Source organism: Haliotis rufescens, unplaced genomic scaffold (assembly GCF_023055435.1).
Source record: "Haliotis rufescens isolate VD_foot unplaced genomic scaffold, xgHalRufe1.0.p SCAF_13, whole genome shotgun sequence".
In the NCBI taxonomy this organism is placed as follows: Eukaryota; Metazoa; Mollusca; class Gastropoda; order Lepetellida; family Haliotidae; genus Haliotis; species Haliotis rufescens.
In genome coordinates, this window is record NW_025963813.1 from 22,043,049 (window position 1) to 22,061,911 (window position 18,863).

At 38.5% G+C, this 18,863-nt stretch overlaps 1 protein-coding gene across 1 annotated transcript in view; it reads right to left on the reverse strand.

The window, feature by feature from the left end:
* The window catches only part of LOC124124275 (aromatic-L-amino-acid decarboxylase-like), a 62,071-nt gene extending 43,503 nt beyond the window's left edge, over positions 1-18,568 (reverse strand). The window contains exons 1-3 of the mRNA XM_046487421.2: positions 18,441-18,568; positions 1,726-1,930; positions 78-191 (exon numbers count right to left, since the gene is read on the reverse strand). Of these exons, the coding sequence (XP_046343377.1) occupies positions 78-191; positions 1,726-1,926 (315 nt within the window). The 5' untranslated portion in view covers positions 1,927-1,930; positions 18,441-18,568. The remainder of the gene's footprint in view (positions 1-77; positions 192-1,725; positions 1,931-18,440) is intronic.
* Positions 18,569-18,863: the final 295 nt, after the last annotated feature.

Genomic DNA, 18,863 nt, shown 5'->3' on the forward strand with positions numbered 1-18,863 from the left:
GAACTCTTTACTTGATGTTACATAGTTAAATTGAGTAACCTAAGCCATGACAATGCAATGATGTTGAACATCGATACCCATGAGAATCCAATGCAGCCAATAGCTGCAGACAACATGTCCCCAAGTATAGACGGATAGGAGTTTCCAGCGGGGAAGTAAGCATGGAAGTTTGGATGCTGCCAGTGTGTAATCTGAAATGTGATAATAAATTGGTATTAATGCAACATCATATTATGCCAACAAACTAAAAGACGCTCCTCGTGTGGTTCTATCGGCATTGATAGTTAAACATTTTTTCTACAAATATTAAGGTCTATATTCACGAATAGAAAACTAGAAACTACATGGCATCAGTATATGAAAGCTATATACATAAGCTTGATATTTCCACGATTCAACCTTTAGATTAGAATTACCTATATTAAATTGCATAATCGATCAACTATTGACCAATGCCAGAGTTCGTGATAGAAATTATTATATTATTGATGATTACTCAGGTATGTGTGATATTGATTCGTTTAGCGTCACAAGAAAATGTTGGATTATCCCTTTTGGAATTTTGTAAATGGCTTGCATGTTGTAAAGGGGCATAAAGCTGGAGAAAAACATTGCCTTGTATGTGTTTGTATCTTCCTGTATGTTTGATTAGGTGTTTGACTTAGTTGTGCTTTTATGGACAGAATCTAATCATCTCCCTGTTATATGTGAGATAGCTATGCCCAGAGTGTATGGTTCATGTACTATGTTTACCCAATAATAATCGCTTGAACTGAAGTAGTTACGTAGCACTTTCTAGATCCATTTGTAGGTAATCCTTTCTTATGAAGAAGATATTCTATATTGTCCATCACATGAAATCACAACTTCCCGTTGTAGATAAATGCAATTATAAGTGGTGTAGCTCAAATTTTTGTGGATATCCTGGAGACATATTGTGCAACTGCTTTACTTAAATTTAAGGAAATTATGTAAGATGTCGTTTTGTAACGGCGGGGGACATTGTCAAACTGTGACAAATATTTGTATAGTTTGTATTGATTTCACAGTATGCACTGTGTAATATATTGACACATGTTCTATCAGTAATACATTGAGTTTGGGGCAAGTTTAGAAGGTATTCAGTTATGTGATTGTGATTTGTGAAAGTGACTGTCAAGTTTAGTATAGATTAGTGTACGTTAGGTTAGTTTTGGAATCTATTTAATTAAGTTGTATATCAAGGATAGTTCTATTATTTATGTTATTTACGCTAAATAATATCATGTTCGGAGGTCGGATATTGATAAATTAAAATAATTAAGGTTACCAGTAATATTTTGTATTTGAGAATTTGCCAGAGTAAAACATGCAGTTCATTTTATATTTTGATAGACATCTGGATTGAAGAACTCACATGAATTGACTGAATTCACCTAGTTGTTGTATTGTGTAAAGGTTATTCAAAAACTTTGTCTTCAGACGCTGACGAAATGAAAGTTCTTGTGCTGAGACCTTACCGGACATAGTTGTAATACCAAAGGCTGATAACCCAGAGGTTTGGAATCAGTAGTTGGCAGAAAACTTTGCTTCTCAAAATTTCAAAAGAGGAAAAGGGAAATCGGAAATATCCATATTTCAAAAGCCTATCTTTTTAACCTTACAGGCTGTTAATAACACGTTAACGTATTCGTACATAAACCGCTCATTGTATCTCCTTATGTGCCAAACAAAGTCCACACATACCCCTGGCATTATCGCACGTTCTACGTCTTTCATGATGACTGTAAAATCCTCCCCTTTTCTGGGGGCTCTAGATGGAAGTAGCTCACGTAGGTAGCCCGGCTCCACTTCTGGTGTCACTCTCCTCAATGACAAAGTGTCCATGTAATCAGCAATATAGTCCACCATCTCCTTCCCTCGATCTCTAAACTCCGACGAATCCATGTGTCTGAAAGATGCATACACCAAGTAAAAGCATCTTTTTACACCACTGTATTTACATTAACATTATTTGGTGACAACCCCTTTCATAAACAAACATATTAATAGTGATAACTAATTATCTCACAATCAATAGTTGTTACTATCCAGACTCGATTATTTACAGACCGCCGTCATACAGTTGAAATACTGCTGAGTGCGGAGTTAAACAACAAACAAACAATCAGGCAAAACTTATATAAGGTACAGCTAGCCTTCCAGAAAATGCTGCCTCAAAACGTCTCGATAAACGTATATGTAGTTTTCTGGAAGTTGATAACTGTCAAACCCCAAAAGAGGCCACTGAAACACAATAAAGAAGAACGATTCCTTTCTTTCATTGGCTGTAATGCTGTTACCCATGCCTCCATGTTCGAAAGGATTGGTGTTTTTGCCTTGGCTAGACCTAGGTGTATCTCACGCGCAACAGCAAAGGTTGGATGCATTTAACCAGATAATTTGAGGGGAGAAGATTTTGGAAGCCCTCAATCCAATATTGCATGCACTGGGCTTCTTTCCAACTTTTACCCCTTTGCTAGTATAAATACCCTAATCATGCTTTTTACACCTGGTGTGATCGCTGAGTTTCAGTATTCAATTCATACAATTTTCACTGCTCTTTTCCATATTACGCCAATGTTTTAGCTGATAAACAAGGTTATCCTCTTGCGTTGACTTTTTATGCAAAAAGGTTTGTTTGCTTGCTTGTTTGTTTGTTGTTTAACGCCTCACTCACCAATATTCCTGCTATATATGACTGCGGTCTGTAAATAATCGAGTCTGGACCCCACAATCCTGTGACTGATATCATGAGCATCGATCCACGCAATTGGGATACAATGACATACATCAACCAAGTCAGCGAGTCTGACCATCCGATCCCGTTAGTCGTCTCTTTCGACAAGCAAAGTCGCCTCTGGAATATTGCTGAGTGTAGCGTTAAACAAACAAACAAACAAGCAAAACAAATATCAACGTTGTCAACCTTTCCACAAAACCATAATAGGGCCACAACATCGGAGATGGTATTAGTAATAATCAATCGATGATCCACTCCGGTGCTACACGTGCCAAGTATTTGGACAAGGATCCAAGTCCCGCCATGCATCTGCTTCATAAAGAACGTGAAGTTCGCAAACTGGAGTAGGAACCATATGACCCCTTCAAAGTCCTGTCCTGCGTAGCAACGTAAATATCAAATCTTGAAGATCAAACATGAACAGAATATCTCCTTCCAAGAAGCTAAGAAAAGGGTTGCAGGTCTGACTCATCTGACAAGGGCCAAGCCAATCTCTTCCTACCGCTTCACTAGCAATACCAGCTGTGACACCAGAGCAGCTGCAAACACCATCACCAAAGGCCACCCCTACTTTAGAGATCTCCATAGGGGTCCATAGCTCCTTTGGTCCTCTGGACATGGAGGTAACTCCATCTCCACAGGATACAAATAGGAGTACTACAAAGTCTTCCTCACTTTCGCGTGATATATCTCCCGTGAAAGCACCGCCATTAATCTACAAAACATTATACAAAGGAATTGCAGATGTCTTGAGAATAAATCAAATGACAAACAGCTATTAATTCCTGATTTCAAACCGCCAGCGTTTACATCTCCAAGAAACTTACATAAAAATACAGATCAAATGGACATCCGTCAGTTCAGACAGCTCTTACCATTCATTTTTCCCTCCCGGTCATAAAGCTATAGGAGGTTCTATTCTGGTGATGCAGGGCGTAATTCAAGGGTCGAAGGATGGTGGCAAAGTTGCGAGTGCCACTGTCACTGGATCCAAAACTGTTTCCTCAAGAATCCCAGATACTAAAGTACTGTCGGAAATGCTAGAAAACTGCTTTTCTGGCTTCATTTAATAAATACGAGTCATAGGACTATAACAAAGAGCATGTATCAAAATAACGCAAATTGTCTTAATCTAGCCTGTCCTAACTGACACTGTGATTACCCCTAAAATGTACTTTTACAGGTAAAATGATGATCAACTTTTCGTGTGTTGTCATGCATGTATGAAAGGGCCTATAACCTATGGTAATGACCGAACACCTGTCCCGAGGTGATTACCTCACACCGTCCCATGCATTCTCACGGGTGCAAATGACACCGAGTTGGGGGTGGTCTCAAACCATTGCTGTCATTGTACTCTACTGACATGTGCGTTGTAATTGAGGATATGTACTGCATGGATGAGTATTGGAAGGTTGCGGTTTTGGAATCCAGAAGTATTTGTTGTTCTATAGATGATTTCTTGAAGTAGCATTTATCTCCGCCGATGACGTATATGAATATGTACTTTTGAATGTTGTGTTATGTGTTTCCAGGAACCCTTTACTTTTAGCCAAGATGGGCACAACAGGATTGAGCTCACAATGTCTGACTGGCGAACGTAAGACAACGTGACCGTGTTGTGCCGCCAGCACATACATGTATGTCCTGTACTTTACAGAGCTCTTATTCAGCCGAATTTTCTCCATGAGTTGAACTTTCGTTTCATATGGTCTGAAGTCGACAATGTCATATATTCCTGTATGGTCGCCTTCAGACTTCTCATGGTTTGGGCGACAGTATCTGATTCCCGGACGTTATATTAACTGGCGTTATCTATGACAATGACACTGACGTTGTTTAAAATGGGCAATAGCTGAAATTCCAACCAGTCTATGAACACATCACCTCCTATAATTTCCTTATGAAAATAAACAGTTTTCTTTTCCGCCTCGAAAACTATTACATATCCATCAATAAGCCCCATATCATGGGTTCCAGCGTGCAAAACAATGACACGATTACCTTTACCTGATGGTCTGTGGATGCTTTTTGTCCATCTGCCGATAGCCACATGTCGGCAGTGGAATGATTCATCAAGGTAAATTATCTGGACGCCCTGACTGTGATAGTTATGAATGGTTCGGAGATAATGTGATCTCATAGACAGGATGGAATATCTTCCCTGAAAAGTGCTCGGTCATCGACACGAGCAGTGTATCGAAATCACATCTCTTGGAGGGCAATTGTAAGTGCAGTTAACATTAATTGTATCTTTAATTCCTCCCAAATTCTACTACAAGTCAGGGTTACCTTCTGCTCATAAAGCTTGTACACTATACACACCTAATCTCCCAGTATCAAAGCTGTCTAATAACCTTTTACGTCCAAGTTTTGTTTTTGAGACCATCCCTATACATGTTTTGTTTACTAATCGTGGTATGAATTGAAAGCCATATAGCTTGGGCAGTTCGGTAATTCATCCTATCTAAATAAATAAATATTTTCCCTCTAACTCTCTAAAGTGTAAAGAACTTTTATACAGTTCCCAATACAGACTTCATATCGTGTACCATGGTTATAGCAATGCAAGTGTAATGTAACATACATCACGGGAGCAATGTTAACAAAATAAACGCAGCGTCATTTTGTCGTTTTAGAAGATGCACATCTGGAATTTTCTCAAAATGACTTTTGTTTGTGGATTAGATGTTTTATGAAGACTACATTATTATCACTATAACGGCGTCAAGTGCGCATATTTCTATAGGCCGTTTCAGACTGCCATCATTTGACAAAAAAATAAATGTAAACTTCCTGTTTTCGGTAGAATTTGTCTCCTCTAAACTGGTCGATAGGACTCTTTGTGACTGAAATAATTCTAACCATAGGTAGGTCGATCGGTAGTTACTCGATATTTCAATTACAACAGTCTGTGAAAAATTATATCCTTTATTAACAGGCAAAAAGCATTTTTCTAGCATTCCCGACAATACTTTAGTTCCATCTTTACTACTGGGGCCAAAGTTATCGTAACGACTTTGACCTATATTAAACAACAAAATCAATGTAACAATTTCAGCATATTTTCAGATCCATTGTTTGGCCAACAATCGGTCATACCTTCTTGGGTTTTCAGTAAAGACATGATGAAGTCGTTTTGCCACGAAGTATTGGCCACAGTCAGTTTACGAATATCTGCTCAAACCCGATGAGGTCGAACCTCCTAAGTGTATCGCTTGTGATGAAAGATTCACCGTCAAGCATATATTGCTTGATCGTGTAAGACTTTGCATTTGCAAGGGATTCAGGAAACAGTAAATCTGAAAGATTTTTCCCCCGTGTTAGCGGGCATCTGATTCTTTGAAATTCTCGTAAATTTGTAATATGTATGTGATTAACTAATTGCTTGCTTGTAGATTTCGTGTGATGCTTTTACCGACAAAGATTATTGAAGGCTCTGCCCAGCAGGTTAAAGTACCGTAAAATGATTGTCCCCCACCCCTGTGTGTGACATGTAATTAAACTGGGCGGCAAAAGAATGTATAGGTCGAGTTCCATGATCAATAAAAAAATAACACGAAGAGATTTTGTTGTAAATTAAAATATAATCTAGGAAGGTGTAACACATGATTGATCAACCACAGTTTGAATGAAATTGTGCAATCACAGGTAATGTAAGCTCAAGGTGGGGTAAGAAATTTCATTTTCAAAAGTTGTCTGAAATGTCACCAAAACATTGTCAGACACACTACAAGTTCATTGTCGACACAGTTGCCTTCAATAGCGTGTATGACCTCCAGCTGCCTCAATGCAAGCTGTAATACGCCGCCTCATCGATGACGTCAGTCTTTTGATGACGTGGCCTGGAATCCGTTGCCACTCGTCTCTCAGGGCCTGCTGCAATACTTGTCTGTTGATTTAAACATATTTTATTCAGATTGAAATGGATTTGGAACAAGTTATCCAACTTAGGACTCCCTCTCCATGGTATTTACAAAGCGTGTACAGTAAATCACATACAAGGAAAACAGAAAAGAAGTGAGTGTAAAGATAACAAGAAATGTACAAAAGAGAGAGACTAGTATATGTACATTAAAGTGTTACCCAAATCTCTTTGTATGACTTATAAACATTTGCACTGCTTTAAAGATGTGTTGATTTTCCATAATGGACAAACATTCATTTCCGTTTAACATCAAATTTAAATCTAATTTAGCAATTTTGTTCACGGCGTACTGTAAAATGTCCCGAATTATTATTAACATAGTTTTGCTTTGGTGGACGTACAATGGACACTTTAATAAATAATTATATGCGTTTTCACATGGATCACCACATTGACATATTGGATCACATTTTACCTCTATTCTGTATAAATCATAATTTAACTGGCTTTTCATGTATCTTAATCGAGTATGATAAATATTCAACTTTCTTACACCATAGGAAAAATATGGAGGTGCAATGACTTGCTCTTTTTGTATGTATGTCTTGAATTGGGATGTAGATGTACAATTTCTACCTGCTGCAGGAATAGTGTTCCATAACCTTACAGTTGATGGAATAAAAGAACACGTTGAGTGTTTTAATCTAGTATATGGAATCTCAATATTGTCTGAATTTCTTAAATTATATGATATATTTGAACCTACAGTGGTTGGTACAATGTCTTTAAGGTAAGTTGGGGCAATATTACTTTGTATTTTGTAGAACAAACATAGCTTGAGTTTCCTTCTTCGTTTTATTAACGTTTCCCATCCTGTTCATAAAACAGATGTGTGTGCGAAGTATACTTTGGGAGCCCAGTAACTACTCTGGCTTCTAGTTGGAGATTTTCTAACTAAGTTGATAAAACACCCATCCCACACTTCACACGCATATTCGAAATGGGGTCTTATGAAGATTGTATATACTTTATTTAATGTATTTCTGTTCAATATGAATTTAATTTTCTCATTGAATTTATCATTTTTGATGTTAACTTAATTATGTTATCTACGTGACAGGACCATTTTCCGTTTGATGCAAACGTTATACCCAAATGTTTATGATTTTGAACATTCTTAACTTTACATTCATCAAAGTACAAGGTAATGAGGTCTGATTAAATATTCATCTGTTAAGGAAAATATAACCGCTTCTGTTTTATCTGGGTTGTATTTAATTAACCAGCGTTTTGCCCAGTTACACAGCTTGCTCAGATTTAAATTTAGAGTTGATTCAACAAGTTGATTGTCTGGTGAAGAAAAGCCGAGTGCTGTATCGTCAGCAAAGAGTCTTGTTATGCAATCTAATTCATCAGCAATGTCGTTAACAAACACAATGAATAAAAAGGGACCTAACACCGACCCCTGTGGAACGCCAGCCTTCAAAATCCTTGGCTTGGATAGAGCCCCGCTTACAAACACTGATTGAGTACGATTGCTTATGTAACTAGACAGCCATTCAAGTAAATTCCCTTTTATACCATACATTTCTAATTTGTACGTAAGCCCTCTATGCCAGACACGATCAAATGCTTTTGACACATCGCAAAAAAACATGCAATATTTTTCTCTATTATCTAAAGATATACAAATTTGATTATACAATTCAATTAATTGATGGAGAGTGGAATGGCCTTTTTGAAAGCCCGACTGGTATTTATATAACAATTTATTGTCATGAAAGTAGTTATAAAGATGCTTAAATACAACTCTTTCAAATACTTTACCAATACAACTAATGAGTGATATTGGTTTGTAATTTGTCACAACTGAATGATCTCCTTTCTTATACAATGGCATGACATGCGCTCTTTTCCATTCTGTTGGATATGCATTTAAAGCCAATGAATGATTGAATAACATACATAAAACAATACTAATGCTGTTTACTGTTTTCTTTAATAGGTTGTTACTTATTCTGTCTGGACCAGATGCCTTGTTAATTTGAAGACATTTTATAACGTCAGATATTTCATTTTCTGAGACAGTTAATTTGTCAAAAATACTCTTGGTGCGTTGACTGAAATATGTTAATTCTTCCCGTTCTTCTGTTAGGGTAAATATGGATTGGAAATATTCATTTAATCTCTCTGATTTTTCTAAATCTGAAAATATAGTGGGACAGTCATCGGTATCTTGTTTCCTTAACGGGGATGCTCGTAGATGTTCCAGAGTTTTTGACGACATATCTTAGTAATTTCCAATATGATTGTTTATTTACTATATATAGTTCCGAAAGAAATTCCTCGATGTTAGAATAGAACTTTTCTTTCGCATAACTTTTCATGTTGTTGACTTTATTGCGTTGTTTTTTGTATGCTATAATATCTGTCTCCTTATTACTCCTTTTTGATTTCTTTCGTAACCTATTACGTATCCTACACCCCTTTCTTAAATGTGAATCAAACCATGGTTTGTCATTTGGTCGAATAGTGACAATTTTAGATGGAATACATTGTGTTACAAAATCGTTCAATCTTTCATACAACACTTCACACATATCATCAACATTTGTACATTCATTAAATAATACAGACCAATTGGTAGTGTATATGAGATCATTCAATTTAACAAAGTCTCCTTTGTTATAACAAAAAACCTTGCCTTTATAAGCTATCTTGGTGCATATTTGTGTGTCCATTTCCATATAAGTACCTCTGTGATCAGATATTGTACTATCGAAGTCGATCACATCACTGACCTTTACATCAACATCTTCACTAACAATGATTGGATCTAAAAGTGTGCTAGATTTAGAAGTGACTCTGGTGGGCTCATCAATTACATTCCTTAATTTTTTTCTGTGTAAAATCCCGTTTATGTAATTTTTCCTGTTAGATAATAAATTTTCATTTAAATCACCATTTTACTAGATATATCCAATGCAACTTCGATAGAAGTATCTAACCGACTCCAAAACTGTATAGAATTGTGTTCTGGTCTGTAAACAGCACAGAGTAATAAAGGCCCTTGAGGAAGAAATATTTTTATCCATATACTTTCATCAGTAATATTTTCTAGTTCGTGCATTCTCTTGTATGTTAAACACTTAGTGATGTATATCATAACCCCTCCCCCAAAAGCATTTCTATCTTTCCGTAATGGATTATAAAATGATTGCCACTGTAAAGTTTCATTACCTACAGATTCATCCAGATGTGTTTCAGTGAAACAAACTACATCATATTCAGACAAATATTCTGCAAGATACCTTTGCTTATGACGGACACTCCTGGTGTTTAAATGGAAGATCGACAATGAGTGGTCAATTTTAGTTACATCACCGGTCAGTGGGCCAGGATTAAGTTCAACGTCCCCTGCAAGCTGTATTAACAATAGGAGTACGAGAATTACATTTACATTGCCGAGATAAGCCTGCAGAACACAAAGGCACAGTCGAGTGTTACAAGCTTTAACTTCTAGTGATAAAATATAATGCATTATGTCCAGCTCGTTCAAAAGAAACTTTGTGATGGAAGATTTGCAGATAAACAATTGACACAACCTGTTAGAAGACTTTTACAGTTGAACACCCCGATCGCAACGCGATACTGAGATATATCATTACCCATATGTCAGTTTCAGTCAGGGAACAATCGTACTTTTCTTCTGGGTGAACGATCGGGGAATGTTAGGACGCTGTGACCATATGCTGAGTGAGGAATCAGTGTGTACATAGCATGGCAATACAAGAATGGATTGTATATATTTTGGAGTTTTCATTTTCTGGGAATATAAGAGGAGAGTGAGATCAGGGATATGGATAAAACAGGAAGTGAATGGAAAGCTAAGGATAAGGTAAGACAATATACAAATAGTATGTACAACATGACTAACATTGTCAGCCCAGGCGAAGTAATGTATGTGTTGTGTTATCATAAATATACATATACAGTATATACTGTGTTTAATACACACTAATACGTTCTTTGGAGTAATAAAGAAATCCTTACACATACATCCTTTGAAATGGCACATATAAATCCACATACACTTTCGTCCCTTGCGATATCACAAGTTTATTCTTGACACCTAATGTTTTTACACAAAGCAGTTTTTGCATCTTCAGTTCTTTTGGCGGTATCTGTCCAAATCAGCATCACGCTGTATGTGGCGGATCTTCCCTTCTGGTTGGTCTCTGGTGTAGATTCTCCCATCAAACGTCCATGTGCCATCAAACCTTCCTTGTTTCTTTAATTCTCTGGCAGATTTGTACAGCAAGCTCCTGCGTTGAGTTAGGTCCTCATTGATGTACACCGAATATATCTGTCCTCGAAGTTTTCTTCTGTTTATTATCACCTGGTTCCTGTCCCAGTAGCTCACAAATTTAACGATGATAGCCCTGTTTCGTCCTGGCATCTTCTTTCCCACCCGGTGGCACCTGTCTATGTCCTGGACCGACATCTTGGGATGTACAATCTTCAGGATGTCTTGAACTGTTTCCTCGGGTACCTCGTCCACAGTCTCCTTTAAGCCGGTGATCCTCACTGAGTTTCGACGACTGTATTGTTCCAGCTCATCTGTTTTTTCTTCTAGTTCCTGTCTCAGATCCTCTATCTCTTTCTGTAGGGGAGCTACAATATCTTTTACAAGACCACTTATCACTGCTGTCGCTACGGACGTAAACGATTCTCGGAATTTGTCCTGAAGTTCTGGCATCATAAGAGCGTTGATAAGTTTCGTCGTGATGACGTCGTTTGACGCTTCGTTAATGAAGTTGAATAGCGAGGACGGGTAGGAGACGTTGAGGGACTTATCTTGGGGTGGATCGTTTTCACTTGCCCCAGCTTGGGGTGTGTCCGCCATGTTGGTTTTGTCGGTTGTATTTGGTGTGCTGCTCATTCCCAACGTAAACACATCAGTCATGTTTAGTGTAGATTGGACCGTCTGCTTCGGGGTCTTAGGTGGTATTGAGTCCGTTGGTGATCCTGATGGTTTCCGTTTTTGGTCACACTTCTGTATTGTCTGTGTTTTTTGTTGACTTGCGTTTCCTCTCTCTCGGCCCTCTCGAGTTGACATCATGGCTCAATTCTGTGATTGGGTCGAGAAATCTGCTCACAAGGTACCTCTGAAGTGTACTCTGATAGTATTTGTACAATTAGAATGTGTAATTTACTTCAGATCGTCTTTGCGTCTTCATAATTTGCAACACAACAAGGAGCGATATCACATACGACCTCCGCCTGCTGCCATCTTGGAACTACTTGTCTGTTGACGGGAGGCTGATGGCGTGCTCTAATCTGTCTGTCAAGATGGTCCCACAGATGTTCAATAGGATTCATATCGGACGAGTGAGCAGGCCAGAGCAAAACGTCAACGTTCTGCAGGTTTAGAAAGTCCCGAGTCAGTCTTGCAGAATGGGGCGTGGCATTGTCGTGTTGAAACAATGTCCCCTTCTGTTGGTTTTGTAAGAACGGACGCACAACTGACTGCAACACTTGGTCTCTGTACTGCACAGCGCTCAGGATTCCCTGTATTATCACCAAATCAGTCTTCTGATCTCCACAAATACCGCCCCACACCATGACACCTCCCCCGCCGAATGGATGGACCTCTCGAATACACACCGGAGCCAAACGTTCCCCTCTGCGTCGATAAACTCGTTCTCTGCCGTCATTTCGAAACAAGTTAAACCGACTTTCATCAGTAAACAGCACTCGACGCCAATTTCTCACTTGCCAACGTCGAATCTGCCTCGCCCATCGCAGTCTCAGGCGTCTATGTTTAGCAGTCAGTACCATCCCTCGGAAAGGACGATACGCTCGGATTCCAGCAGCACGAAGTCGTCGTAGTACTGTACGTTGGCTAATTGGATGTCCAAACGCTGTTGCTGCCGTCGCCGTCGCCGTTATCAATCTGTTTTGCAGGGGAATGAGCCGTATCTGACCGTCTTCCAGTGGTGTTGTCAGTCGGGGTCGTCCGGTTCTAGGCCTGTCCTGTGTCCTCCCTGTCTGCCTGCACCGTTGAATCAGCCTGGCTACTGTCAATGGTGTACAACCAAACCTTCTGGCAATTTGGACCTGTGTTGCACCCATTTCGGTAATACCGATGGCTCTCTCTTTCTCTCTCTGCTCCTGTGACAGTCGTGGCATTTCTTTGTGTGCTTTCATCACGTGTGGTTATACCCTGCATTTATACAGCTAACATGCACGTGCACTTTATGCCATAGGCGGGAAACCTGTTTCACCATTTTTTTGGTCACCGTACGAGCGCCGTCAAAGGTGGCGCGTTCGGTGAAGTGTTTTTTGGTACCTGTTCCTGGGCAGTCATATTCCCAATACCCACTTTCCACTAGTTATCGCTGTTTTAAGGAAAATTACAAATTGCCAACCTATACTTTCTTTTGCCGCTTAGTTTACTATCAAAACTGTCATCAACCAGCCAACTCATTGCTAAGCATATTTTAATTCTGGCTAATATTGTGCACAACCACAAGTAGCTAGGTGAGGACGTAAATCATGTTGGGGTATCGTGCAGAAGGCTGAGGCAGGGTAAGTCCCTATGATCTAGGTTTGGTTGCTGGTGGCTGATCAACACATATTTGCTTCATAAAATTCGAATCATTGTTTTATAGGTGTACTAAATTAAAAGTATTGTTGTTCAATTTAATTATGTCAATTTAACCATCACTCATTCCTGCAACAGTTGGTAAAAAATAGTCTGCGGCTGGGTAAGAAATGGTGTTTAGAATGTTAAGTAATAGGGTAAGAAATGAACATGTTTGTAATCTGTGTCGAAAAAAAACAAATCTATTAACTTGCAACGATAAGATGTCAAAGATACACATCAGCAGCAGTTGAAAAAATTATGCGAAAAAATGTTGTTTAATTTATACTAATTTTAATGATATTAATGTTTTTATTTTTATTTATCAAATTATATTTCCTAAAACTATAACCATATAGAAGTTTCCTGTGAGTGCTGACTTGGCGCCAATACATTTCATTTGTTGGACATAACTCGCTAACTGAAGACATTATCAATTTATAACCAAACCTATGATAAAATCAACTAAGCGGTATAGTTTCTTTTGCCCCTCAGTGTGACACGGTATGTATTTCTACTTTTCGAAATCATTATCATTATCTACAGTAGACATAGCATCAGATATTGATGTGGGCCCGTGAAGATTCCGGGGTAGGATAGGTCTTCAGCAACCCATGCTTGCCGTAAAAGGTGACTATGCTTGTCGTAAAAGGCGACTAACGGGATCGGGTGGTCAGGCTCGCTGACTTGGTTGATGCATGTCATCGATCCCAATTGCGTGGATCGATGCTCATGATGTCAATCACTGGATTGTCTGGTCCAGACCCGATTATTTACAGACCTCCGCCATATAGCTGGAATATTGCTGAGTGCGGCGTTAAACAACAAACAAACCAACCAACCAATCAGATATTGATGTAAACAGATTTCTGCTATACCATGATAAGTGAATTATTAATTTCTTATGTTGAATTAAATCAACTGAAATAAGAACAGCTGTCATTAACAAATCATTCTATCTCCGGCCTTTTGTATTAACGTAACTATACTCGTGAGATTGTAATCAGTGTTCGTGACAACTAATAAACGTAACCGTTTGTGAAAAGTGATAAAGTGTACAAAGTTCAAGGGTTTGAAATATGTGAATCCGATTGCACATGGTTCAATGCTGGACTCTTTTAATCGTCCATATTTCGAAATATGTATTTGATATTCGTAAAAAAACCCACAGAAGATGCATAATGGCGACACAAACTGTACCACCATCAAATATAATAGTTTTTGTACACGAAACACACTGATTACTTGGAAGTTAAAACATGTCTATATAAAAATATTTTTACAGGTTGGGAAATATACTTTCTCGATCTTTTGTGTTTCTATTTTTCTTTGGGGGGGGGGAGAGTAGTAATGACCGTAAAGACGTATCCGATTGGTGCAAACAAGTGTCGAGTCACTGTGTGTAGGTGACTGGATTTGCTTAGCATTTAAGATCACGATGCAAATCTATAATTGTTTTGCAAGTCTATATTTCTTCAGCCAAAATCTATATGTTCTTTTCGATCATATATGAATAGACAATTAATCACTTTTTCCTTCTCGTTTCTGGCTTTGACTGGGTGATCTGGGTAAAGAAAAGCCCACTTCTGAATTGTTAAGTCTCTTTGTTATGTATTTGTACAATACAATACATTGCAGTATAAATGAGGAAAGGCCCGAAGTGATACAGGTCTCAGACGTTTACCACTTTGAGGGACCTCATGAGCATGGGAATGGTGCTGGCAAACCTAGAAACACAATTTGGTCGACCCAGAATTCGAATCAGCGATCATAGATTTCTGGCGTGCCCAATGGACGTAACTCAGCACAGCGAATTGCTGCGCCTTAGACGACTGTGCGACCTAGGCTCTTTGAGAATTAGGTGATGTGGGGCTCGTCATCACCCAACAGTAAAACTTAGCACATGCTCAGAAATAAGTGTTCTGGCCAATTTATCCCATGAACATGAACTGTCTCTGTTCAGTATTCGAATCCAAAAACTCTGTATTGAACGTGACATTGTGATCAATTTATCTTTTACCAATGTATTAAACAAAACACTTTTATTGTATATCAATGAGATCGGAAGTTCCAATGTAAGAATTGTTTTAAAATTTTGAACAAAGTGTGGACGTGATGTGATGAATGTAATAAATGTTACGTCATATCCACACAACAGTACAACAGGGGTTAAGATGGGTAAGATCCATAACCTTAACTATTATCAATTATATTGACTCTTAACATACAATATTTAATTGTATTTTGAAATCTAAAGACCTTATCAATAATATCAATATGTTCAGCAATTGCTGTTCATATGCCTATTGATTGCTGTTGAGCCCATTCAGGAACGGTCGCAAAACTAGCGGCTAGCAAGCCCTGTGAACCAAACGAGAGAACCTGGATACAAAAGGATACAAGAAAACATTGATGCAGAGCATCAAAGTTCCCCGCCATATGTGATGCCTCACAAACGCATAATTATGATGTTACTGAAAGGCATGATGGAGCATAATTATATTAACCACAAATAACACAACGCTGTTGTGGAAAAAAATAGTTTATTTTGAGTATTGGGCAATACAGTTGATACATTTGCATAGGGTAGGTCTATTTAGAAATAGTTTCTTGTTTAACGCCGCAGTATTCAGCAGTATTCCAGCCATATCACGGCGGTCTGTAAATAATCCAGTCTGGACCAGATCATCCAGTGATTGACACCAAGAGCATCGAACTACGCAATTGGAATATGATGTTATGCATCGACCAAATCGGCGAGCCTGACTACCCAATCCTGTTCGTCGCCTCTTACGGCAAGCATAGGTTGCTGAAGACCTATTTTAACCTGGGTCTTTATTGAAAAAGTAGATCGAAGGAAATGGAAGCAATTTCTGGCACAAATGTAAACATGTGGAAATAGTATCAAAACTGCCAACAACATTGGCAGATGCACATACTCAAATAATAGATCACATTCTTTTTACACTTGGCATTTGGTTATAATAATGTAAATGAAAATACTAAGGGCTCCATATGGCAAAAAAGTCATACTAGATAAGGTCTGTTTGTCACAACCACAGATACACATACTCAAAATATTATCACGTAGTTGGAGAACATTTCAATACCGGGACTAATCAATAACGGAAATTCCTCGTCTCCTGTTTTACGTTTTTTGGTCAGTTTCTTTTTTCTATTTCTTTCTTTCAAAGAATAGTAATTCTGATCATGATGAGTTACTTGGTTTTTTTCAATGTACTGTTTTTTATCCAGTGTCAGTAACTCTTGTGGAATGTGGTTTACTTGTAACAATGACTGGTTCCAGTTCATATGAAGATGATTGATTGACGCAACACTCAGCAATATCCCATCTATATGACGGCGTTCTGTAAATAATCGAGTCTGGACCAGACAATCCAGTGCCTTATATCATGAGCATCGATCCACGCAATTGCGATCGATGCCATGCATCAACCAAAGCCTGACCATCCGATCCCGTTTGTCGCCTCTTACGACAAGCATAGTCGCCTGATATACTGTTAAGATGTAACATAACAATTCATCCATACTACTAAACAGAAGTAAAACCGCTTGTCCATTCGGATCAATCTGACCCAAACCATTCCGCTGATGAGAGTCAAATAATGCATACGAATCAAAATCCGTAAAAATTGCAATGGAGACAACATTAAAAGTTACCAAAAGTGACGGGGTTATCAATATTGCTTGTTGAAATGATTCTATGAAATTTGTTTTCCCTGCTTCAATATTTGGAGCACCTGTGACGGAGCCATAAAACTGATCTGTTATGTAGACAATATCGCTTGAGGCAGTGGCTGCTGGGAGCTGATTATGACCTATAAATACCCCTCATAGCCTTCGGTGTTAACTATATGACTGTAGAGAGCTGTGCCTTCATCCAACAGATTATCGAGGTCAGTAGAACACGGTACAAACGCAAATGCATTTGAGCCATGGGACACAAAATATATGAGTGACCAGAGCTACGGCTGTACATTGAATTCCATCAAATGGTTGAAAAATACTACAGCCTTGATGCAAATTCACCGACACACTACTCGGATTTTGCTTTGACTTTGCTACCAAACATTTCACACGTGGCTATGTGCGGTGCACTGATTTAAAAAAAAAACACGGGGGCCGGGGTTAATTCAAAATACGGAATATAACTATTCCAAATATTTCTAGTGAACATGAGCATCCAAACAATCAAAAGTGTTGTATGTAGAATGTAGAATTACATTTAAATTGAGATGTCGTCGTTGTTCATGAATAAGCATATTCAGAACATAATTTTTATTATGCTGTTATTTACGATCTCCGGAATACAGTTCTTCTTTTGTATACATCGTGAAAATTAGTCCTTGAGGAAAAAAGGACATCGGATTACACATGAATGGTTTAATAATGTCAGCTAATGGCCAGAAACGGTCAGATGCATCAATTAACTACATAGAGACGATTTTGAAGTATCTCTTATTGCTGGAAAAGAATAGCATCAACATTCGACGCACATGATTTGTATGTTTTGTTTCCGTAAATGCGTGGCTTGAAATTTCAAATAAACCAACATGTCGACATACATGCCACAAAATTAACGTTTCCCGTATACTTCCCCGCCTTAAGGGCAGGGAAGAATGAACATGAGACTCTGGGTACAGTTCGATATATCTACCCCGAGGTACATACCCATCAGCATAATTGTTTGAAATAAAGTCAGTGTGATTGATAAATGTAACACGCATAGTTTGTTCAATATATCATCTAATGGGGAGGTATAAGCAAATACACCACCAAGCGTCAGTGAAACAGCAATTGCGCACATTTCTGCCTTACCTCCGACTTTAGCTCAAAACAAAACATGGATGTGAGGAGAATTAACTTATAGGCAGTAGTTTACCAAATACCAAATACCACTGTAATACGCCCACTAGTACATTCAGTACTTAGAATAGTAGACTGAGTTAAGTTTTTATCTATGGAAATTCCAGGAAATGTCTTCGAAGTCGCCGTGGGAAAATAATTAATACTTATTTTCGGCACGGCTTCCAATGCTCAAGTCAGTAGACGATACTCATGTTCAATGAATTTTTCATTTGATCCGATGTTTGATATTGGCTTCCTCGCTGACAAAGTTACACATATGCTTAACTAACACCTACCTCACGCTGCAGAATAGTTGTAACTAGCAAAGAGTATCCCAGCAATCTCCCCAGCTGCATCAATTGTAAGACACGTCTAGGATGAGGACAGCCATACGACTATGCTCGACATCATGTGAACATTCATATTACTCCCACTCAACACGCCTCAAAGTCACATGCAGAGGGTGGTATTATGACGATGCTGTACTAACTTCTAAAATTGGCGCTGTGCGTGACATTGAGTGTTCCCTAACAACGGCTGATGAAGTGAACATGATCGATAAAAGGTGATCGAAATCCGGATATTTCATGGCCAGATTTAGTGACATGTGATTAAAGAACGCCTGTGTTTTGGTCTTCATCACAAAGCCACGTTCAAGAGGATAACAGCCATGATAGAAGTACTGCTGATGCATACAGAACACCAAATGAACGTTGTCA